General features: G+C 32.1%; 1 protein-coding gene across 6 annotated transcripts in view; it reads left to right on the top strand.

Annotated features, from left to right (window-relative positions):
* The window catches only part of HECTD1 (HECT domain E3 ubiquitin protein ligase 1), an 80,845-nt gene that overhangs the window by 21,873 nt on the left and 36,863 nt on the right, over nucleotides 1–22,109 (top strand). For all 6 annotated transcript variants that reach the window (XM_039870467.1, XM_039870465.1, XM_039870464.1 and 3 more), the window contains exons 4-15: nucleotides 2,226–2,453; nucleotides 3,239–3,520; nucleotides 3,620–3,890; nucleotides 4,637–4,713; nucleotides 4,798–4,896; nucleotides 7,524–7,638; nucleotides 8,209–8,383; nucleotides 13,941–14,079; nucleotides 14,269–14,439; nucleotides 17,763–17,985; nucleotides 18,512–18,775; nucleotides 18,871–18,947. In XM_039870467.1, coding sequence (XP_039726401.1) covers nucleotides 2,226–2,453; nucleotides 3,239–3,520; nucleotides 3,620–3,890; nucleotides 4,637–4,713; nucleotides 4,798–4,896; nucleotides 7,524–7,638; nucleotides 8,209–8,383; nucleotides 13,941–14,079; nucleotides 14,269–14,439; nucleotides 17,763–17,985; nucleotides 18,512–18,775; nucleotides 18,871–18,947 — 2,121 coding nt within the window. The remainder of the gene's footprint in view (nucleotides 1–2,225; nucleotides 2,454–3,238; nucleotides 3,521–3,619; nucleotides 3,891–4,636; nucleotides 4,714–4,797; nucleotides 4,897–7,523; nucleotides 7,639–8,208; nucleotides 8,384–13,940; nucleotides 14,080–14,268; nucleotides 14,440–17,762; nucleotides 17,986–18,511; nucleotides 18,776–18,870; nucleotides 18,948–22,109) is intronic.

The following is a 22,109-nucleotide window of genomic DNA, read 5'->3' as shown; positions in this document are numbered from 1 at the left end:
TAATTGGATCATATTGGTTAATATATAAATTTCAGGCGTACAACTTTAATGACAACTCTGTGTTAGGTACTGCTAATATCATTTCTATTTTATAAGTGAAAAAAATTCAAACATACTGAGGTTAAGTGACTAGCTTGGGGTGATGCAAATAGTGGTAGAGCCAAGATTTGGAGATTGTAAATTTGAAGATTAGGAAGTCTTGTTGTAAGGCCCATAGATTTAACTATTTTGCTGTACTCTTTTAGAGTAAGCTTTTTTGTTTGGTTCTTGGTGTAGCTAGTTATAAACTTTACGTGACTCTGAAAGCATCAATATTGGGTCAGTAGTTTATTGGAACTACTTATGAATGCATTTAGATTTTACATAATTCTCTTTTTATGATTCATGTTTCATTCTTTTTATTATTCTTGTTGCTCTAGGTCAGCAATTTTTAAACTTTTTGTCTCCAGATCCCTTTACAAGTCTTAAATTATTGAGGACCCCCAAAGAGTCTTTGTTTATATAGGTTATATCTATTTATATTTACCATATTAAATATTAAAACAAATTTAAAATATTTTTCAATCTGTCTGAAAATAACACTCATCACATTAACATGCATTACATTTTTAGTGAAAATAACTATTTCCTGAACAAATAGGATATTAGAAGAGTAGCATTGTTAAGCATTTTGGCGAGTATCTTTAAAAAATGTCTGGCTTAATAGAAGACAGCTGAATCCTCATATCTGCTTCTGCATTTAGTTCCTGTATCACACTTCACATTAGCTTCTAGAAAATTCTACTCTCTACTCCTGAGAGATTGAGAATGAAAAAGACAATTACTGTTTTAATATTATTATGAAAAAGTTTTTAAGGAACCCTGAAAATGTCTTCCTCACACTTTGAGAGCTGCTGTTTATAGGTGTTAATGTCTTGACATTCTGCCTCTATGTCTGTAGATTTGTCTGTCTTAAGTCTCAGAGGAGGAGGTATCCATTTTCCTGTTCAGAGCTCCTCACTCCCTTATTCTCCTAATCATATCACTTTTACTCTACTGCTATATTTTCAGACTCTTTCTATTTTGTTACACTCTGCTTTCCCTTTCTCTGTTTCCTTTGCAGATTATTCTTAATTCATGCTTTCTTCAATGGTAGTATTTCCTAAGGTTCTGCTTTTACCTTCTTAAAACTATATAGACTTTGCCTAGACAGTCTTATCTATCAGCACCAGTACCATTCTTATGTATATGCCCTTCACATCTTTATCTCTAGACCTAACCTCTCTTGAGTTCTTGACTCTATATTCAAAGGATTGTTGGACATCTCCAGCTTGATATCTGTGTTTATTCTTTCACTAAAGATAAACTCTTACTCTGATAATTGACATTAACATTCATGTAGTCACTGAAGACAGAAATCTGTGCTTTATCTCTTGTTTCCTTTTTTTCACTCTACATGTCATTAATGATCAAGTCCTTTTTTAGTTTATTTCCTCCTATTTGTCTCTGCTGTTATTGCCTTAGTTAAGCCCCTATCATCTCTTGAATATTAATGCTTGAATTTTTGCATTTGCCTTTACATTCTCCCTGTACTCTGTTTCCCACAGTTATTAACTGTAAATCTGATCATATTATTTCCCTGCTTGAAACATTTTTCTTGCTTTCAGAATAAATTTCTGGTATGCTTTTATGATCTATGGACTCTGTTAACTCTAGTTCTATCTGAACACCTTAAACGTCAACATAATTTAGAAAATAAGTTGATTTTTAATGTTTTGAGATTCATAGAGTAAGAGTGAGGGTGATGAATAATGTAAAGCTAGCATTTATTAAAAAAATGTTTTTAATGTCTAGAATCTTTACACACTTTTGCTAAATTACTTGTAGTGTCTTAGCTTGCCATGTAGGTTTCACTGTCCAGTATGGTAGCCATATATGAGTATTGAACACTTCAAATGTGGCTACCCAAATAAAGATGTAAGTATGAAATGTACATGGGATTTTGAAGATTTAATATATAAAAGAATGTAAAATAGATAAATAATTTTTATATTCATTATATATTGAAATGATGATACCTTGGATATATTGGACTAAAAATATTAAAGTTAGTTTTTTTCATTTTGCTTTACTTTTTTAAATGTGGCTACTAATAAACTTGGAGGGTGCTTTATGTTTTCTGTGATTCTGGAAAATTAAAATTAGACTTACTGTATTCTTTTGTTAATTTTGTTTTACTGTTACAGGTGTTAGAACTGATATGCACTCGTGAATCAGGAGCAGTCTTCGAGGCTGGTGGTTTGAATTGTGTGCTTACCTTCATTCGTGACAGTGGACACCTGGTTCATAAAGATACCTTGCACTCTGCCATGGCTGTGGTATCAAGACTCTGTGGCAAAATGGAACCTCAAGATTCTTCTTTAGAAATTTGTGTAGAATCTCTATCTAGTTTATTAAAACATGAAGATCATCAGGTAAGTAAATCACTGTTGTATACTTTGATTTCAAAAAGTGATTTTATAATGTCCCCTATTTGTAACTATGATATACTGTAATTTGAACTTTTCCTTGATGAAGTAGAGGTAATTCCATCTTCACTTTCTCTCATTTTATATCTGTATGGTAATCCCTTTTTGGTTGCCAGTGAAACATTTAAAATTTTAAAGGTGATAATATGTTTATTCTTAAAATTTAAATGTTTTAGAAATACATAATTTTTAAAGCTGTGCTTATACTTAGTGTAATTTGTTGACTAAGCACAATTTTATAGATTTAAAAAGATAGTTATCTCTGGAGTAAAATAACACAGTATTTAAAGTGTTATATGTGTAAACTTTTGTTGAATTAGCACGTGAGAAAATAAAACTTGACTTTTAATGATTTTTATCATTCAGGTGTTATTTTCAATTGATACTCATAGATTATCTTGGCAAAGTTGTACATAATAATAGTTAATATTGATTGAGGTTTTACTGTCCATTTAGGTTCTTTACATATGTCATCTTATTTAAGCTCAGACAGTGAATTGTATGTACTATTATCCCCATTTTACAAATAAGGGAACTGAGGCCTTGCGCAGTTAAGTAACATCCTCAGGTCATACAGTTAGCAAAATGGAGCCAGGATTCAAATTTGGACAAATTGTATGCCTTATCTCTTTGCTACATCTGCCTTTCTTACTGTCTCAGTATTAAAATAAATAGTACTAGCTCTTTATTTAGGTGAATTTTGTTTATATGCATATTATTTACATCATTAGGTTTCAGATGGAGCTTTGCGATGTTTTGCATCACTAGCTGATCGATTTACCCGTCGTGGTGTTGATCCAGCTCCGTTAGCCAAGCATGGATTAACTGAGGAGCTGTTATCTCGAATGGCTGCTGCTGGTGGTACTGTATCAGGGCCATCATCAGCTTGCAAACCAGGTCGCAGCACCACAGGAGCACCTTCTACAGCTGCAGATTCCAAATTGAGTAACCAGGTTTCAACAATTGTAAGTCTGCTCTCAACACTTTGCAGAGGCTCTCCAGTAGTAACACACGTAAGAATGTTTTTGAATCTTTGATTTTTAATCTTTCAGAAAAAGTGTTTTTATGTCATGCAAATATGTTAAACTCTTTTTCTCCTATTCTCTTTCTAGGATCTCCTGAGGTCAGAGCTTCCAGATTCAATTGAAAGTGCATTGCAGGGTGATGAAAGATGTGTGCTTGATACCATGCGTTTGGTTGACCTTCTCTTGGTGCTATTATTTGAAGGACGAAAGGCTTTGCCAAAGTCTAGTGCTGGATCTACAGGCAGAATCCCAGGACTCCGGAGATTGGATAGTTCTGGGGAGCGCTCGCATCGGCAACTTATTGACTGTATTCGAAGTAAAGATACCGATGCCCTTATAGATGCAATTGACACAGGAGGTCAGAAAATGTTTTTTTTTAAAAATATAAAAAGAAAACTAAGATAAGGAATTATATAGGCAATTTCTAGTTTCTAGATTTTGGACAGTATTTTTAGTAATTAGGACAGATAAAGAATAGCCAACCCTTTTCATATCTTCCTTTCTCTTCATGTGTATGAGTATCAGCCTGATGCATGGTAAGACCTGAGTAAATACTTGTTGAATGAGTAAATGAAATTTACCTGTTATATGTCAGAAGGAAATCATGTTCTAAGGTGAACTGCACATTGAATTTAGGGCTGTCATTTTCTCAAGATTAATGAAACTGACATGGGATTTATTGTAATATATAGTACATTTTTAAATTGTTTCATGAGGTGATGAAAGATGCTTCTCAGTCATTAGACTTGTCTTTGTGTTCTTTTGATGACAGTTGTGGATTAGTTTCTTTTCCACAGTATGGCATGAGGCAGCTGGTATCCTGTTGAGTTGTGTTATATAGTTTTTTTTCTTTCTTATTTTATATTTATTTTTAAGACTTAAAGCTTTGCAAATCCTCAGTGGTTTAAAATTTTAGAATACTTCCTCTTAGCAGAATTTACATTTGCTGATTATTTACTACTTTATAGTTTACCTAAATGTTTAAAATTGGCTCTGTATTTAGTAATTATTAATAACAATCTTTAAATGGTTCCCACTTTAGAAAAGTTCAACATTATTTTGTTGGCTTTTAAAAAATTTATTTTTCTTCCTTTAAATTTCCAGCCTTTGAAGTAAATTTTATGGATGATGTGGGTCAGACTCTATTAAACTGGGCCTCTGCTTTTGGAACTCAGGAAATGGTAAGCTAATAAATAAAAGCTAATGTTTTAAATCAAAGGTAGAAATACCAACATAGCAATTTATGATTATTTATTATTTTACAGGTAGAGTTTCTTTGTGAAAGAGGTGCTGATGTTAATAGAGGTCAGAGGTCATCATCATTACATTATGCTGCATGTTTTGGAAGGCCTCAAGTAGCAAAGGTAAAATAGAGGTTTTTAAATCATTTTAATATTTGACATTTACATGGTTTTGAAAATTAGAATGCTATAAAAACTTTCATTATATTAAGTCATGCTTCCATGCCATCTTCATTCATTTCATTCCCCCTTGCCCACTATAGGTAGGCATTTTTTATTGTTTCTTTTTGTTTATCTTTTCAGAGTTTCTTAATACAGATACAAGCAAAAGTAAATATGTATGCTTAATACCTCTTTTTCTTATACAAAATGTAATATTTTATACACTGATATATACTTTGCTTTTTTCATTTAATAATATAGTTAGAAGACCTTTTATATATTCGGAGAGCTTTTTTTACATCTGCATACTTACCCTGTGTGGATGTACTGCAAGTTTATCCACTCATCTATTGCTAAACACTTGGTCGTTTCCAATTTCTTACTCTTGGCAATGAATAACTTTGTACAGGCATACCTTAGATATTGCGGGTTTGGTTCTAGACCACTGTGATAAAGCACAAGTATTGTAGTAAAGTGCGAGTATCCCTGTAAATTGAGTCATAATCTTTTTGCTGGTGGAGAGTCTTGTCTTCAATTTGTAAAAAAAAAAAACCTCAATATCTGTGCAGCTCAATAAACTAAAGCACAATATAAAGTGAGTTATGCCTGTATATATTTCTCTTATTTCTGTTTAACAATAAGATAAATACTCTATTTGCATATAGAGTCATATTATCTTAGTTTACCAAAGGACTTTGGAGAGTTCTTTTTTACGATTAGGAGAAATTGAGGTTCAGAGAGGTCAGATGATAAAGGTTAAACCAGATATATGATCTAGGTTGCTAGAATCTTCTGTTGTGAAGTAATTTGGCATAGTGCAATGTTTGTTGGCTACAAAATTAGACACAACTGGATTCAAGTCTCAGCTCATTAACAAAAAAGGCTGAGTCGCTTTGGGCAAGTTTCTTAAATTTGACTTGAAGTTTTATCAAAATGCACATATATTCCTAGCATGCTTATTGTGATAATTAGAAAAAATCCATGAAGAGCACTTAGTGTACTAGTCGGCATGACATAGATACTCAGATGGTAGCTGCCGTTATTGTCACTTTTACACTATAAGAAAATTTTTGTTAATAACTTAGCTTTCTAATCTGGGAAAGGTGGTCTCTTCAAGCTTGAATTCCTTCAGTTTAAATTAGTTTCTGGAGAAAATGATGCTTCCGAGGGTGATAATATTTTTTATTAAGCCATTTTCTTTTGACTCATACTATTTCACAGTTATGAGTGGCTGAGTGAGAGAGAAGGAGCCAAATGAATTGTATCTAACCCTAACCTATATTGATTACACATCAGCCCACAGTGAGCTATAGCTGCCAATACTAACAATGGTATAATAGGTAGTGTTCACTAGGCACGTATTCTGTGGTAGCCAGTGTCTTAAGCATTTTACACATCTTATTTTAATTTTCACAGGTTCTTTTGTTTTTAATTGATTCCAAGATATACCTCCACATTCCCCCTCCACATATACATTTTAACATCTCTTAAGTAGGAAAATGTCTTATGATTGCTATAGACAGATTGAAATTGTATCATAGGTAGTACCTGTCCATGCAACAAAAATTGAGAAATGGATTTTAGTAACTTGAGTGAAAAATCCTGTTTGATAGAGGAGCACTCTCAGAAATGCTGTCACTAGTGCTGTTTATGGCACTGATGACAGCATTGTGTACACATATTGATGACTTTGAATCAAATCGTAATTAATTATAAAGAATTATACATATTATGTTTCATTTATATTTTTAATTTGTTCAAGTAATATATGAAAAAATATCTAAGTTTACAAAAGTTCTTTCAGTAAGTTAAAAAATAATTTCCAAGCAATGAAAAAGGATTGTTGCAAAATTTAATTGGCCTTGTGTTTTCTTTCTTAGTAGTACTTAAAGATATATTGAGTAAATCTCTGGCATCTTAGATTTGATGAAATACTGAATTATTGTGATTCAAACCCCAATAGTTTGAAACTTTTAGGCAGTACTGCATACTTTCTTGATTTATTTATTTGTCAAGTATATCTGTTTATTACATCATAATGAAGTTCAAAAAAACTACCTCTGAGGCTGATAGGAAAAATGTGAGATATGTTCTCTGTTCCAAAAAGTTTACAGTCTGCTGGGGAGGGAATCCAATGTCTATTAAAAATTGATGAATAGTATGAATTTGTATTTAAGACCTAAATTTTGTAGTTCATTTTAGAAGAATTGATTTAACTTGGTTATTGGCAGAATGTAGGAAATAATGAAGATGATTACCACATCATAAACTGAATGCTAGTAGCTATGTTAAAGTAAAGAAATTGGGAAGAGGAGTTTGATAGAGAAGGTGACAGGTTCAGATGTGAACATGTTTAATTCGAGTTGTTAATAACCAAGTAAAGTTAATCTAATTTTTCAAGTTATAATTAGACCACTTTTATGGTGATGTGTGCAAAGGCAGAGATTTGAATTGGTATCTGCTTGATTAAGTAATTCTGTAAGTATGCAATCTAAAGTATATGAGTACGATTTAAAGATTGCAGAATTGAATACTAAAGTAATAATGCGTTAATGGTTATATCCAAACTAAATGCTTTTCTTTTTTAGACTCTATTACGACATGGTGCAAACCCGGATCTGAGAGATGAAGATGGGAAAACTCCATTAGATAAAGCTCGAGAAAGGGGCCATAGTGAAGTAGTAGTTATTCTTCAATCTCCAGGTGAGTGGTAAAATATTTTCTTTTAAACCATCTGCTGTTACTTTTCAACTTCACTTACATAGAAGTAGACATATTAATATTATATAAATGAACTATTGCTGTGAAATCAAATAATTATTACATATATGCTTACATTTGATAAACCTTTAACAGTATATTGTTCTGTGTTCTTTGTAACTGCGGCTGCATGATTTCAGAGGGACCATATCAAAAGTTTAAGTGCTGTGGGAATGTCATAAAGAATAGTTGGGTATTATGTAGATGAAGTAAGTACTTGGACCAAATTTTTAGGTTTTCAAAGTAGATGAATGCATACCCTCTTTGAAATAATTATTTAGAATCAAATGGAATATCCAAAATTATCTCCTTAAGTTGTGATTGAGTTCATTGGAGCTACTAATGTTCTTTAGTATTCTTACAAGCAACTTCGATAGCTACAACATCCTAATTTCAGTTTAATTATTGTTAATTAGGGATAATAATAGTTTGGAGTTGGGTACATTTTAATGTTTTTTCATCGAAAGAAAAAATTTCCAAAAAGTCGTTTTATTGAACAATATTTGTCTGCAGGGGATTGGATGTGTCCAGTTAATAAAGGAGATGATAAGAAAAAGAAAGATACAAACAAAGATGAAGAAGAATGTAATGAGCCAAAAGGAGATCCGGAAATGGCACCCATATACTTGAAAAGGTTATTGCCAGTGTTTGCACAAACATTTCAGCAAACTATGCTGCCTTCAATAAGGTAATTGTTCATACTATTTGTATTTACTAGTTAAATTATGCCAGTTATATAGTTTTATTTATCTCCCTTTTCCAGAATGATTTGAGGTTTCTTTTAATACTGAAAAGGTATGGTAAGAATAAAAGTGAGATTGGCAATTAGATTGGAAAGATAAGTCTTTTCTTCTGATCCGACGTAAATATTTTAAAAAATCAAGAAGTCTAGGTTCTAATACAATTTTTGTAGCTCTGAATATCAATTCTAGGGAAATTTTGATGAGTAAGCAAACATTTATTGAACTTTATGGGTTTTTTTGCTAGAGTCAGTATGAGATGGCCATTGGAGGAGTTGCCCAAGGAAACGAGATTTAGCTTTTGCTTACTGTACCTTTGCAGGCTAGTGAGGAAGACGTAATAATACAGGGTGGTAAGTGATAGATTAAACATATAATCAGTTCTCTGAGAATATAGATTATTTAACAACTAATTGGACTGGGCAGATTGGAGAAGATTTTACGTAGAAGTGAGATTTAAATTAAGCTTTAAAGGATACTTGGGAGTTTTCTCGGTAGGCAGATTTGGAAGGATCGGTGGGTACCAGTATGTGCAAAGGCATGGAGGTATGAGTCAGTTGATCCTGGTGCAAATCCTGATGGCTCTTCCTCTATAGTGTGTTCGTAGTCTGCCATTTCTATCCATCTGTTGCTAATACTCTGGTCCAAGGTATCTACTCTGTAGTTTGACTACTCTAGTTTCTCCTCTTTCTCTCTTGCCCATTTATAATCTGTTCTTACATATTAGATTGTTATTTTAAAAGTCATAATTATATCACTTTCTGGTTTAAACCTTCCAGTACCTTCTAATTGGCTTTAACTAAAACTTGACTCCTTAACTCTCAGACTTGCAGTCTTAACATAAGCCTTACTCAGTTCTCTGACCTCATTTAGTACTATCTAACCCCTAGCCCATTACACTTACACTGGGCTAGCCTTTTTTCTATTTTTGGAACACTCCAGGTATATCCTTACCTTAGGGCTTTTCTACTTATTTCCCTTTGCTGGAAACTTTCTGTACCTTGGTCTTTTGAATGGTTGGTTTCTTCATGTCAGTTCAAATGTTACATCCATTGATGTTTGTGCACCTAATTTAAATTTATCCCTAAGATACCTTTGACATCAGTCATAATGTTTTATTTCCTTTACTGCGCTTGCACTGTCTGAAATCTTGCTCTTTGAGTTTTTTGTTTGTTTTATTGTCTGTCTCTCCCTCTAAAATAAGCTCCATGAGAGCTGGCCTTTGGGTACTGCCATATTCCTACACAAAGATAAGGAGGTATAGAATAGGGTTTGATATTTAGTAGGTCCTCAGTAGATAGTTCCTCACTGTTTGAATGAGTGTGTTTTGTTAGCAGTTGCAAATAGTTTGGTATTAATGGAATATGGGACATGTTTGGTTAGCTCAGTGAATGATATTAAAAAGGTAGATAGGAGTCTTTATGACCTATGAAGGCCTTTGTGATCCATGATAATGACTGTGGACTTTCTCCTACAGTTAAAGAAGGATCATTAAAGACTTATGAGGAAATATGTCACAGTCAGATTTGTGATTTTTATAAAGATCACAGTGGAGGCTGGTGGCGAAAAGGACTGGAGAAGGGCAAGAATGAAAATAGACTACTTAAGGGTTCATTGCAGTATGAACTCCAGATAGTTGCTGGGGGACTGGATTTGTGAGAACAAATTCAGGAGGTTGGGAGATGGGTTTTATAGGGACTGATGACTATGTGAGGGATGAAGGAAAGGAAGGGGTGAAGAATGACTGCTGAATTTTTGGCTGAGTGATTGAAAATTTGATTTTAGTCATTTTAAGTTTAGGAGATCAATAGAATATGTAGTTTAGTAGGATTCAAGTGCCTTAAATACCTGTATTCTGAGTTGACATTTTAAAGTAGTCTTCTTTAAATAGGAGAAAAATGGCAGTAAAATAAATTACTGTGAACATTTAAGAACTTGGTTTTGTACTTTCCCAAGCGGCTAATGAGGTATAGGTGTTAGTCGGGCCAACTGTTTTTTTGTTTTGTTTTTATAAAAGATTTGAATCATCTTAAGAAATGAGCAGGTTTAATTTTGAACAAGGTAATTTGGTCTAAACATTTTAGAGGTCTAGCTGTCATGCCAATAAAAGATTAGCATAGAATTGCTTCATTATAAGGCCATCAGAAAATTACATATTAGATTAGCATAGAATTGCTTCATTATAAGGCCATCAGAAAATTAGAAAGTATGTGCCCTATAACAGAGTTCTCTTATTGGATGGTTATTTTCTATCATTATTTTTTAAATGTTTGAAGATTGTCTAAACACAATTTTAGCTTTTGCACATTTGATGCTAAATTCTCACAGGTAGTAATTAGCAGACACATGTAACTGGCGAGTGAGATAGCATTATGTCTTAGTTGAGAGCTCACGCTTTGTAGTCAGCTCAAAGTGGGTCCAAAATGATCTTAGTTGGTTCATCTCTAAGATGGAGATAACTACTTAATTCTCTTTAGGTGTGAGAATAAAAATTAGAAATGCATTAGGTGTTTAGCGTAATGCCCAATATTAAGAAGTATTTGAAAAAAGATAGTTCATTTAAAAAGTATTTAGCAGTATTGAAAACAAAGGGGAATAGATTACAACCTAATTTTTTTACTGTTTCTGTTTGAAATTTGATCAAAAGAGTAAAAATGTACACTATAAGGCGAGTCCATGTATATGGACTTCAGCTATTTTCTATTAGTACTGGCCTGTGCACAATGTCAATTCAGGACATAAAAGGCACACAACAGATGGGCGAAAGCTTTAAAACAGAGGATATCCGTTTTAATGGTGGAGTAGTTTGTAAAAACCTAATTATTCTCTGTAAGGTTCCCCATCTCCCAGTTTTATTGAGATATAATTGACATATAACATTGTATTAAAGTGTACAAAATGATGATTTGACATGTATCTCTCGTAAGGTAGACTGAGGACTTCTCGCTTTGTTTTTGAAGAAAGGCTATATTGAATTTTGGAGGTCTGATAAATAAACATCTTTGGAGTTATTATAACAAAACATGAGACCAAGATTTTTAGCAATGGAAATTTTCAAGAATTCATTATTATTATTTTTTTTAAAATCACAATTTGAGGGAAGGTAGATTGATTGGATAAAGGGGGAAATTGTTCTTAGATAAGAATAGTTAAGTGATCTAAAATAAATTATTTCAAAATTGAAAGACGATGGAGTTTTAAAGAAAATAACTACAGAATTTGTTTTAGAATTTGACAGATCTTAAAGTTCATCTGGAAGAATAAGTGAGATTATTGAAGAAAAATCTGAATAGCTATTGTAAACTTTCAGTAATTAAATCTTTTGATAACTGGCACAAGAGTTTATAAAATCAATGGAATAGAGTATCTCCCCAAATAGAGCATTATAATATATATAGAAATTGAATGTATTCTAATAGAAGTTTCATAGATCATTTGAGATAGGGAGGATTATTTAGTAAATGGTACTAGAATATCTGCTTTGCAGTTTGATTTTAAAAAATCACCTTAGTCCTTTACATTGTATATCTAGTTGTAAATGGATTAAAAAAGATTTAAAATAAAATCTTAGAAAACAAAAAGAAAATAATGGTAAATATTTATCGGAATTTGATAGGAAGAATGACTTTCAAAAGTTGTTTGTATTCGTCCTGTCATTTTAAATTTATTTAAAACAAAATTACATAATATCAGAAACAATATTACCCACAGCCATAAAAGTGCCATAAATATAAACTCTTAATCCAAATAAATAGGCTGGCAGAGTGGTATTTGTTAGAAAGTATGACCAAGGAATACTATCTTTATTATACAAAGAGCACATAAAATTTTTGGTAAAAATGTAAGAGCCGATTTAAATCAGCCAATGACATTAGTTTTTTAAAAATCACATTTCGAGGGACAGATGCACAGTGCTCAAGAGGAAACAGGAAAAAACTAACCTGGGAAAACAATACCTTACTAATAAAAAATAAAACATTTAAAAATCTGATGTCATTTTTACCCCTTAGACATTTAAGAATTTCCTTAAAAAGTAATAATATTGTAGTGAATTAGTACATCTGTATCTGCTGTAGTTTAAGCTGTCAACATCTTTTTTGCTTTCCAGCTGTGTTGAGGTATAATTGACATAAAATTGTGAGATATTTAAAGTGTACGTCTTGGTAGTTTGATCTACATACCTATACATTGTGAAAGGATTCCTCTGTCTAGTCTAGTTAATTAACACATCTATCACCTCACATATTCATCTCTTTTGGGGAGGGGGTAAGAACATTTTTCTACTCTCAGCAAATTTCATTGATAAAATACAATGATATCAATTATAGCTACCATGTTTTACATTAGCTCCTCAGATCTTATTTATCTTATAGCTGAAAGTTTGTGCAGCATGGCCTTGAATAATGTAGTTCGGCATCGTTTCATTATAATGTTGATGAGTTGCTATAGGAACTTAACTCTTGTTTATATCAATTAGCTTATGGTAAAATTGGTTTCGTTATACGTCATTTGGCTTAAAGTCGTGGAACCTATTCACTGTGTTAGGTGAGGACTTACTGTGTACCCTTTACCAATCTCTCCCTAGAGAGAGTTATGAAATACACAAAATAGAGACTACACGCTGTAGAATTAACAGCTGTATCATATGCTTCTCTTGGGTATCAGTATCAATTTTTACCTCTCCATCCTTCCTGTGGAAGTTACCTCAAGGGCAATGATATCTGCAGTGCAGGGCCTAGAATATTATGAAATATGTGATAAATGAATTATTGGCTTTTATATAATAGAATGATCTCTTAGCTATTATAATTTAAATGTGTGTAGATATGTGTTTATTTTAAAACAACGGGTTGCTGTTATAAAATTGAGATTGGTTTGTGTGACTTGTTGAGTATCTCATATGTTCTAAACAAAACCGTGGTTAAATAGTAGGGAAAGAAGGCATGTCAAGTTGTTAACAGTGGAGATGTTGGGGGGCATGGGATTATAAGGATCTCAACATTTATATGAGAATATATTTAAAATTAACATAGATTTTGAATTTGACATATGACAGAAATGCTTAATTTGAAATTTGATTTGCATATAAACTACCAGGTATAAATTGTTAGAGCTTTGTATTTTAGGTTATAGGAAATTACAGGTTAGTTACAATTTATACCATTTATTCTGTTAGTAATTGCATTACTCTTTACTTGATTTTCTAAAATTATCATGGCATGTTAACAGTCATGCTAGTTTTAAATGTAAAATAGAATAGCACATGTAAGAAAATTATAGATAATTTCAGTTTTGATGAGTTCAGTACATTCATATTAGGAAATAAATGAAATTACCTAAAAATGATCATAAACTAGTGCTAGTATTGTCTTAAATTTTTGTATTCTTTTATTGAGAGTACGTTTTAGCAGAGCATATAAAACCCGATTGGATATTTTAGTTTTCATTAATGTGTACTTGCATTTAATTTTATCATGACTTTCTAAAATTCTTTTACTTCTCAAGGAAAGCAAGTCTTGCTCTGATTCGAAAAATGATTCATTTTTGCTCTGAAGCACTGTTAAAAGAAGTTTGTGATTCTGATGTTGGTCACAATTTGCCTACAATACTAGTAGAAATCACTGCAACTGTCCTTGATCAAGAGGTCAGTTTTTTATCTTTTTTTGAAATTCCTATAGATTCCCTTTAGTTAATGGTCAGTAAAATAATGTAATTTTTATCCTAATTTCAGTAAATCATTTTGTCTGTGAAAATTATTGCATTTGTCTACTCCAGGCATCTAAACTTATTTTTATAATTTTTCTTTAATTTCCTTTTTAAAAATTTTCTCCAGGATGATGATGATGGCCACTTGCTGGCTTTGCAGATCATAAGAGATTTAGTAGATAAAGGTGGTGATATTTTTCTGGATCAGCTAGCCAGACTTGGTGTAATTAGCAAAGTGTCAACTTTGGCAGGTCCTTCCTCAGATGATGAGAATGAAGAGGAATCAAAACCAGAAAAGGTGAGTGATCTTAATTGCCGTGGTATCAGGAATAAGGTTTCTTTTGGGGAAATCTACTTGTAGTTTATAATGGATTTTGACAAAATAATGGCAGTATGAAATAGTGCTGTTTTTAAAAATTTGGCCAATTAATAAAATATATTATTGATAATATGTAAAACTTATAGAAAAGTTGCAAATAAAGAACATCAGGATATCCTCTCTCCAGATTCACTAATTTGTGTGTACATTAAGAAAATATTATTTGACAGAAGCTGGATACATAGTGCCCTTTTTATACCTAAAAACTTCACCAAAAAATCAGGACATTCTCTTATGTTATGCTAGGATAGTTATCAAAATCACAAAATTTAATATTTATATAAAATTATATTTAATTCAGAGATAATATTCAATTTTGCCATTGTCCTTAATAGCAGTTTTTCTCCTTGGTCCAGAACATATTACATTTAGTTATCACGTTCCCGAGAACCTGCAATAATTTCTTAGCTTTTCTTTTTCTTTCATAGCCTTAGCATTTTTGAAGAGGACAGACCACTTAATTTGGACAGTGATTCTCATTGTACATTGATGCCATGTTTCTTGATCAAATTCAGGTTATGTGTTTTTAGCAGGATGACTGTAGAGGTGATGTTATGTCCTTCTCAGTGCATAGTGTGCCTTCTCATAGGCCCATGATGTCTTGTTTGATCTTTTGCTGATGCTAATTTAGATCACTTGGTTGTGTTTGTCTTTGCCAGGTTTCTCTATTGTAAAGTCACTCTTTTCCTTTTTGTAATTAATAAGTAATTTGTGGGGAGTAATTTGAGACTGTGAAAATATGTCATTCCTCATTAAACTTTTAACAGCTAATTTCAGCACTTATTGATAATTCTTGCCTTAGATTACAGATTTAAAATATACCATATCTGTCTCTACTGATTGCAGTGGTTTAGTTCTAACATTCAGTGAAAGCTTGCTATATATTAGTGACAGAGTATTGATTTTTTGAGACTGATGATGTATGGTTGTAATTGTAGAATCCTGAAGGAGTATGTGTGTGTGTGCATTTCTTAATTACTGGGGAATGTAGTAAAAAACAAAAGAGGTGACATCTGGGTTTATCCTACTGGAATTCTACATTCAAGAAATAGGTTACACATACTAGCAGTCCTTTTTATAGACTAACAAGCAGATTCTAACACTTACATGAAAATGCAAGGGGCTTAGAATAGCCAAAGCACCTTGAAAAGTAACAAAGTTGAAGGACATACACCTCAGATTTTCAAGTCTTATAAAACTATAGTAATCAATAAAGTGTGATAGTGTTGTAAAGATAGATTAATGTCCCACATGTATACAGTCAATTGATTTTCAGCCAGAGTGCTAAGGCAGTTCAGTCAGGGAAGGATGATCTTTTCAAAAAAATGATGCTTGGAAAAGTAGATAGCATATGAAAAGAAATGAAATCTTGACCCTTACCGTATACACCATATACAAAATTTAACAGAAAATAAATCACAGACCAAAATGTATGAGCTAAAATGTAAAACTTCTAGGGGGAAAAGAAGAAAATCTTAGTGACCTTGAGCTTGACGAAGATTTCTTAAATACGGCATCAAAAGGTTATACTATAAAAGAACAAAATAAGGCCATAAATTGTACTTCATCAATATTAAACTTATGTTCTTCAAAATACGTTGTTTAGAAAATAAAAAGGCAAGCCAGAAAGTTTTCTCAGATTTTGTCTGAAAATACCTTTATTTGGCCTTCATTTTTGATGGATATTTTTAGTGCATACAAGGACTCTTGTGTGATCATTTTCTAGAACATTAAGGGATGTTCCTTTGTTAGGTGATGTGCGTAATCCCTACTGAGAAGTTTGCTGTACTTCTCATTTTAATTCCTTTATATGTAACGTATCTTTTTATGCTCTGGCTTTTTAAAAAATTTTATCACTTGTTTTTAGCAATTTGACTTTTGATATGCTTTGCTGTGTTTAGTCTGCGTGTGCACATGCAGATGTGGGTGTCCATTACTGCTCAGGATTGTTTAGTTTTCTTTGATCTGTGGGCTTATAATTTTTGTTGGATTTGGAAAATTTTCAGCTAGTAGTACAAAGGATTTTCTACTCTGACTGTTTGGAATGTAAATATCTAACTACCTTGTGTGACCTCTTGGAATTGTTCACCTTAACACTTTTCCATTTGTTCTTTGCACAACCATAATGGAATATTACCCTATGCATGAGTGGTCTACTACTCAGTAGAGACTCATTATGACTACTGATTTTTAGAGGTCCTTTTTTGCTTCACTCCCTATATTGAATTTAGCCTCCATATATTCCGTTTGCTATAGCCTCTTCAAACACGGATCTCCATTTCTTCACCTCATATAGCTGGACCCTGAGTTCCCTCTTCTTAAGACCTTAGCCTGAAAATTGTGTCTGAGGGGCTTACCTTGTTTGTTTCCATTTTCTGAGGATCATAGTCCTGTGTTGTTCAGGATTTGAAAACACTTTCATATATTTTGTCTAGTTTTTATTGGTTAAAATGGCAGGTCTTGGTATGTGTTAATCTATCATGGCCTGGAGCACAGGTATTGTGTTTAGAGAAAATTATCCATATTTTAGAATCTTATTTTAATATTCTAAGCTATGTCAGGGAAAAATATATAGAAATACTTATTCTTTAAGGTGTAACAAGTATATGTAAAGTTTAAAAGAACACCCATACACACATGCATGCATACATGCCAAGTTCATATTTGTTTAAGATGAATATTCTCAATATTTAAATATCAACAAAGTAAAAAAAATTTAGGATACCAGGTTAGGCAAATAATATTTATAGTTTTTAAAAACATACTCCAATAAAAAGATTTTTGTGATGATAGGAATGGCTAAGGGTGGGCCTAACAATTTATTCTTCAAAAGCTTCTCTGGTGATTCTGTTATACTGCTAGTTTCAAATACTATTGACCCAGTTTAAAGATCCATTTTTTTTTCTGCAGTTAGGTCCAGAGAATTGGTGGGTTTACCGAGGATGTAGGTAATTAGCTAGTTATGTGTAGACCTAATCCATTGGTCTTCTTTACCACTACACCTGGACATGTTATAACTTAGGTCATTATTTATATGAATTTCTTAACATTTTTAGGGCTTATTTGTAAGACTTAGTTATAGGTAATTAATAATGTATTATTAATTAAACTTCTGGCAACTAATATTATGTTCAGGATGTTTTAATTCTAAATTTGATTCATGTTCATGTTTTAAAAATACTTACGAATATTTGGAATAGAAATTATTTTCCATGTTTCATTGAATAATTTTACACATTTAGGAAGATGAACCACAGGAAGATGCTAAAGAATTACAGCAAGGTAAACCATATCATTGGAGAGACTGGTCAATCATTAGAGGAAGGGACTGCTTATACATATGGAGTGATGCAGCAGCCTTGGAATTATCTAACGGCAGTAATGGATGGTTCAGATTTATCTTGGATGGAAAACTTGCCACCATGTATTCAAGTGGTAGTCCTGAAGGTGGATCGGATAGTTCAGGTAATATTTTGTTTCTATTTAAATGTTTTACTCGTTTCTGTGATTTTGATAATTTGTTTTTCTGCTCATATTTTTGCCGTCATTGTCATAGAAATAGCACATCCTTGATGATCTTATGGCTGGTTTCTTTAATATCAACAGAGAAAAATTATTGTGCCATGAAAGCATTTCATAAATGCCTTTTTATTGTATGAGATAAGGAATAGCACTATATCTCTTTTTGTTACTCTAGTCTTTTAGGTAAAGCTGTCTTTTGTCATGTAATGATGAATTACACTTGTGCAATGCTGTCTCAAGTTATAACTTATCCCAAAAGCCATAGATTTTAAAAAATTGTGGCTGTAGGATTTTTTTTATGCCAAACCTAAATATATCAAACCAGTGAGAGTATACCAAAGAATAAAACTGCTAATTAAGTTTTTCGATAAGATTTTTTGATAAGAAATTTCAATAGGTTTATTTAAAAAAAAAACAGAAGAAAAATTGAAAGGAGGAAGGTTTTAAAACAGTCATTTTGTCTTTATAGAAAGCAGAAGTGAATTCTTAGAGAAATTACAAAGAGCTCGAGGCCAAGTAAAGCCATCTACTTCAAGTCAACCTATACTCTCAGCACCAGGACCCACTAAACTCACAGTAGGAAATTGGTCACTAACATGTTTGAAAGAAGGAGAAATTGCAATTCATAACTCAGATGGTCAGCAAGCAACAATATTGAAAGAAGATTTACCTGGTTTTGTATTTGAATCTAATAGAGGAACCAAACATTCATTTACTGCAGAAACTTCTCTGGGTAAGTAGGTATATAACTTTAGCAGATAAGAGTAAGTGAATATATTAAATTATAATAAAAAATATACTGTGAAATGTTCTTTTTTATTTTTGAAGGTTCAGAATTTGTGACTGGCTGGACTGGCAAAAGAGGAAGAAAACTGAAATCTAAGTTAGAAAAAACAAAGCAAAAGGTATATTTGTGAGATTTGCTAGGATTTTTCTTTTTAAGTCTTTTATGCTGACATGGTGAGGTTTCAGTGGTAGATTCTAAGCATTTAAAAAATTGAGTCATATAACAAGCTACACTAATCTAACATACTTTTTTTATGGTTAATTATTTCAACAATGTTTATTAACATTTTATTTTTTAATTTTAAAAATTTTTCAAATTTCATTCATTCATTCATTCATTCAATTATTTAATTCCCCCCTCACCTCTTCTTCCTCCCTTCTGGTTAACATACTTTTAGTTTTCCTCTTTTCTGTGTTCATTATTTAATTTTCCACAATATGTATATATTACTTATAATTTTTATATAGTTGGTCCTTGAACAACATGGGTATTGGGTGCTGACCCCTTGTGCAGTTAAAAATCCATATATAACTTTTGACTCTCCAAAAACTCTGTCGTCCCTCAGTATCCATGGGGGATTGTTTCCAGGACCCAGGATGCTCAAATCCCTTATTTTAAAGTTGTAAAACAGTGCATACTGTTGGCCCTCGGCATCTTTGGATTCATAGCTGTGGATCGAAAATCCAGCTGTTGATTGGTTGTGGATGAGAAACTAGAGGATACAGAGGGCTGACTGCATGTTTATTGAAAAACAATTGTGTATAAGTGGACCTGTGCAGTTCAGAATTCTGTCATTCAAGCCAAGCAAGGGTCAACTAGACATATACTAAATAGCAACATTAAAACAGAAACAAAATGAAAATTTAGACAAAGAATAAAATTTAAATTATTTTTAAATAATTTGACTTAATGTAAAATCTTTAAACTCATGCTTTATTATTAATGATAGTAATATTTTTAGTGATACAGTGGGATTGAAAATGCATCATTATAGTTTATAAATCTAATTTAATACTTTATGAAAAAACATCTTGAGTGCCATGTCCTAGATTCAGATTATTTTGATGCTTAATTTAATAGCCATCTTAGATGAATCACTGTTTCAAAAAGATACAGGAACAAATGTGTTACTAACTCCACCCTCAAAATCACAGTACTAATTTTTAAATTCTATCAAGTATGCATTTTTTTAAAAAAAAATGTGTTCAGTACATTTCTATCTTTATTATATCAATTGTTCTTACATTTTTTCATTTTTAAAAGAGAAAACCTAGTAGATTCAGTATTTTCTGATGACAGATTATTTTTACTTTGTATCTATAATGATATAAAGTGTTTTTTTTTTATACAGTATGTGAAGAATGTTTTTTTGGTATTGGAATTAGGCAGGTACTTGTGTTTTGATGGCTTTGGCCATGGAAAAGGTTATAATAGGTTTATTTGGAGTAGTTTTTTTTTTTTTTTTTTAAATATGTAAAGATGTCTTCATTTCCAGTTGTTAATGTCCAGGACCATCCCTGAGGTATTTCCAGGAACATAACCACTCACTTGTGCATATGCACTCTCTTTATATTACTTCTATAGCTATATATTCATGCACCGCATAACAACATTTTGAGCAACAACAGACCACATATTTGATGGTGGTCCCATTAAAATTATAATGGAGCTGAAAAATTCCTATCACCTAGCGAAGTAGCCGTTGTATGTCATATGACAGTGCATTACTCATGCGTTTGTGGTGATTCTGGTATAAACAGACCTATTGCGTTGCCAGTTGTATAAAAGTATAACATACACAGTTATGTACAGTACATAATTTTGATAATGATAACAAATGACTATTATTTTAGACATTTTCTTTTTACTTACATAAAAAGTAGATTTTCTATAAAACATTATGCCATGTTATGCTGGCAACAGCCTCATACCTCATGTTTACCCTGTCTCTTGGGTGCATCATTTTCTCTTATGTTTGATTTAATCTTGTGTTGTATAGTAATATGCTGTAGAGATTTATAGCCGAGGAGCAATAGGCTATACCCTATATCCTACGTGTGTAGTAAGCTATACCATCAAGGTTTGTGTAAGTACACTCTGTGATTGCACAATGGAATCACCTAACAACACATTTCTCCGAATGTATTCCTGTCTTTAAGTGGCCTATGACTGTATGTTATTTCGTAATTGCTTCTATGTTTTTTAAAGAGAGTGTGAGGCCAGAAATTTCTTCTAATTCAGAATATATTAAGGGCACTTGAGGACGACATAATCTCAATTAAAGATAATCATCAGATGCTAAAAGGAATTTGAACTAAATACAGTTGATTTTCATTATTTATAGTAGTTACGTTCTATAACTACTAGGGGAATTGTTCCTAGGGAAAATAAAGGGTTAGGTTTCTGTGAGACTCTGGTCACATTTTTGTCATCTGATCCATGCATAGCTTTATTTTATGTGTATTTTTGTTTAAAGACATCATATTTGATATGTATTGTTTATTCATTAGCGTTATACTTGTGGCAAACAGCACTATCATGGCTGAACAATGCTTATTTAACCACATGTATTTTCTCCATAAGGCACATGTGCCTCTTGAACTTAGGAACATTGACTGCAGTTCAGCACTGTGTTTGGGGCTATTTTAAAAATTGAAATAAACAAAAAGCACAAAAATGTGAAAAAATGTGGCACAAAATAGACCGTGAAAAGGACTCTTGTTTATAGTATAAGAGCTAAAACAAGAAGGTAGAGTGTCACCTTGTTTGACCTCAGCTGGGAACATGCACGTGAAGAAACTCTTAAGTTTTCCCTGTACTGGCCATGCCTGTAAATGATTGAAAGTGCTGCAAGTATTGTTTTGGGGCTTACAAATAAATTTTAGTCAGTGAATTCGCATTTTCAAATAATTTTCAAATAATGAAAATCAACTGTAATTCTTTTTAAAGCTATCACCCAGCTATCAAGAATTTCTTGGAGTATCTGATTTGTGGTATTGACCAACGAAATCTAGGCTAACTCCCAGGGAACTGAAATTTCACAATAAAAAAGAAAAGTAAATCAAGGAGAACATCGTCTCAGTCCTATATTTTCATTTTCTTAAAAATGTGTAATTATTGGTCCATTTTCTTTAATAATAATTCAGTCATGTGACTATTTTGTGTATGAAAGCAGTATGTATCAAAATAAACTAATTTTAGGTAAAAATAATTTATTAGTTTTAAGCTCTGGTTTTATTTGTTAATAAAGGGATACTTTCTTCAGTATTGTCTAATACCG

Source organism: Pteropus medius, unplaced genomic scaffold (assembly GCF_902729225.1).
Source record: "Pteropus medius unplaced genomic scaffold, Ma_sr-lr_union100, whole genome shotgun sequence".
Lineage (NCBI taxonomy): Eukaryota > Metazoa > Chordata > Mammalia > Chiroptera > Pteropodidae > Pteropus > Pteropus medius.
The sequence above is the reverse complement of the archived record's forward strand: the minus strand, read 5'-3'. Positions and strand labels throughout refer to the sequence as shown.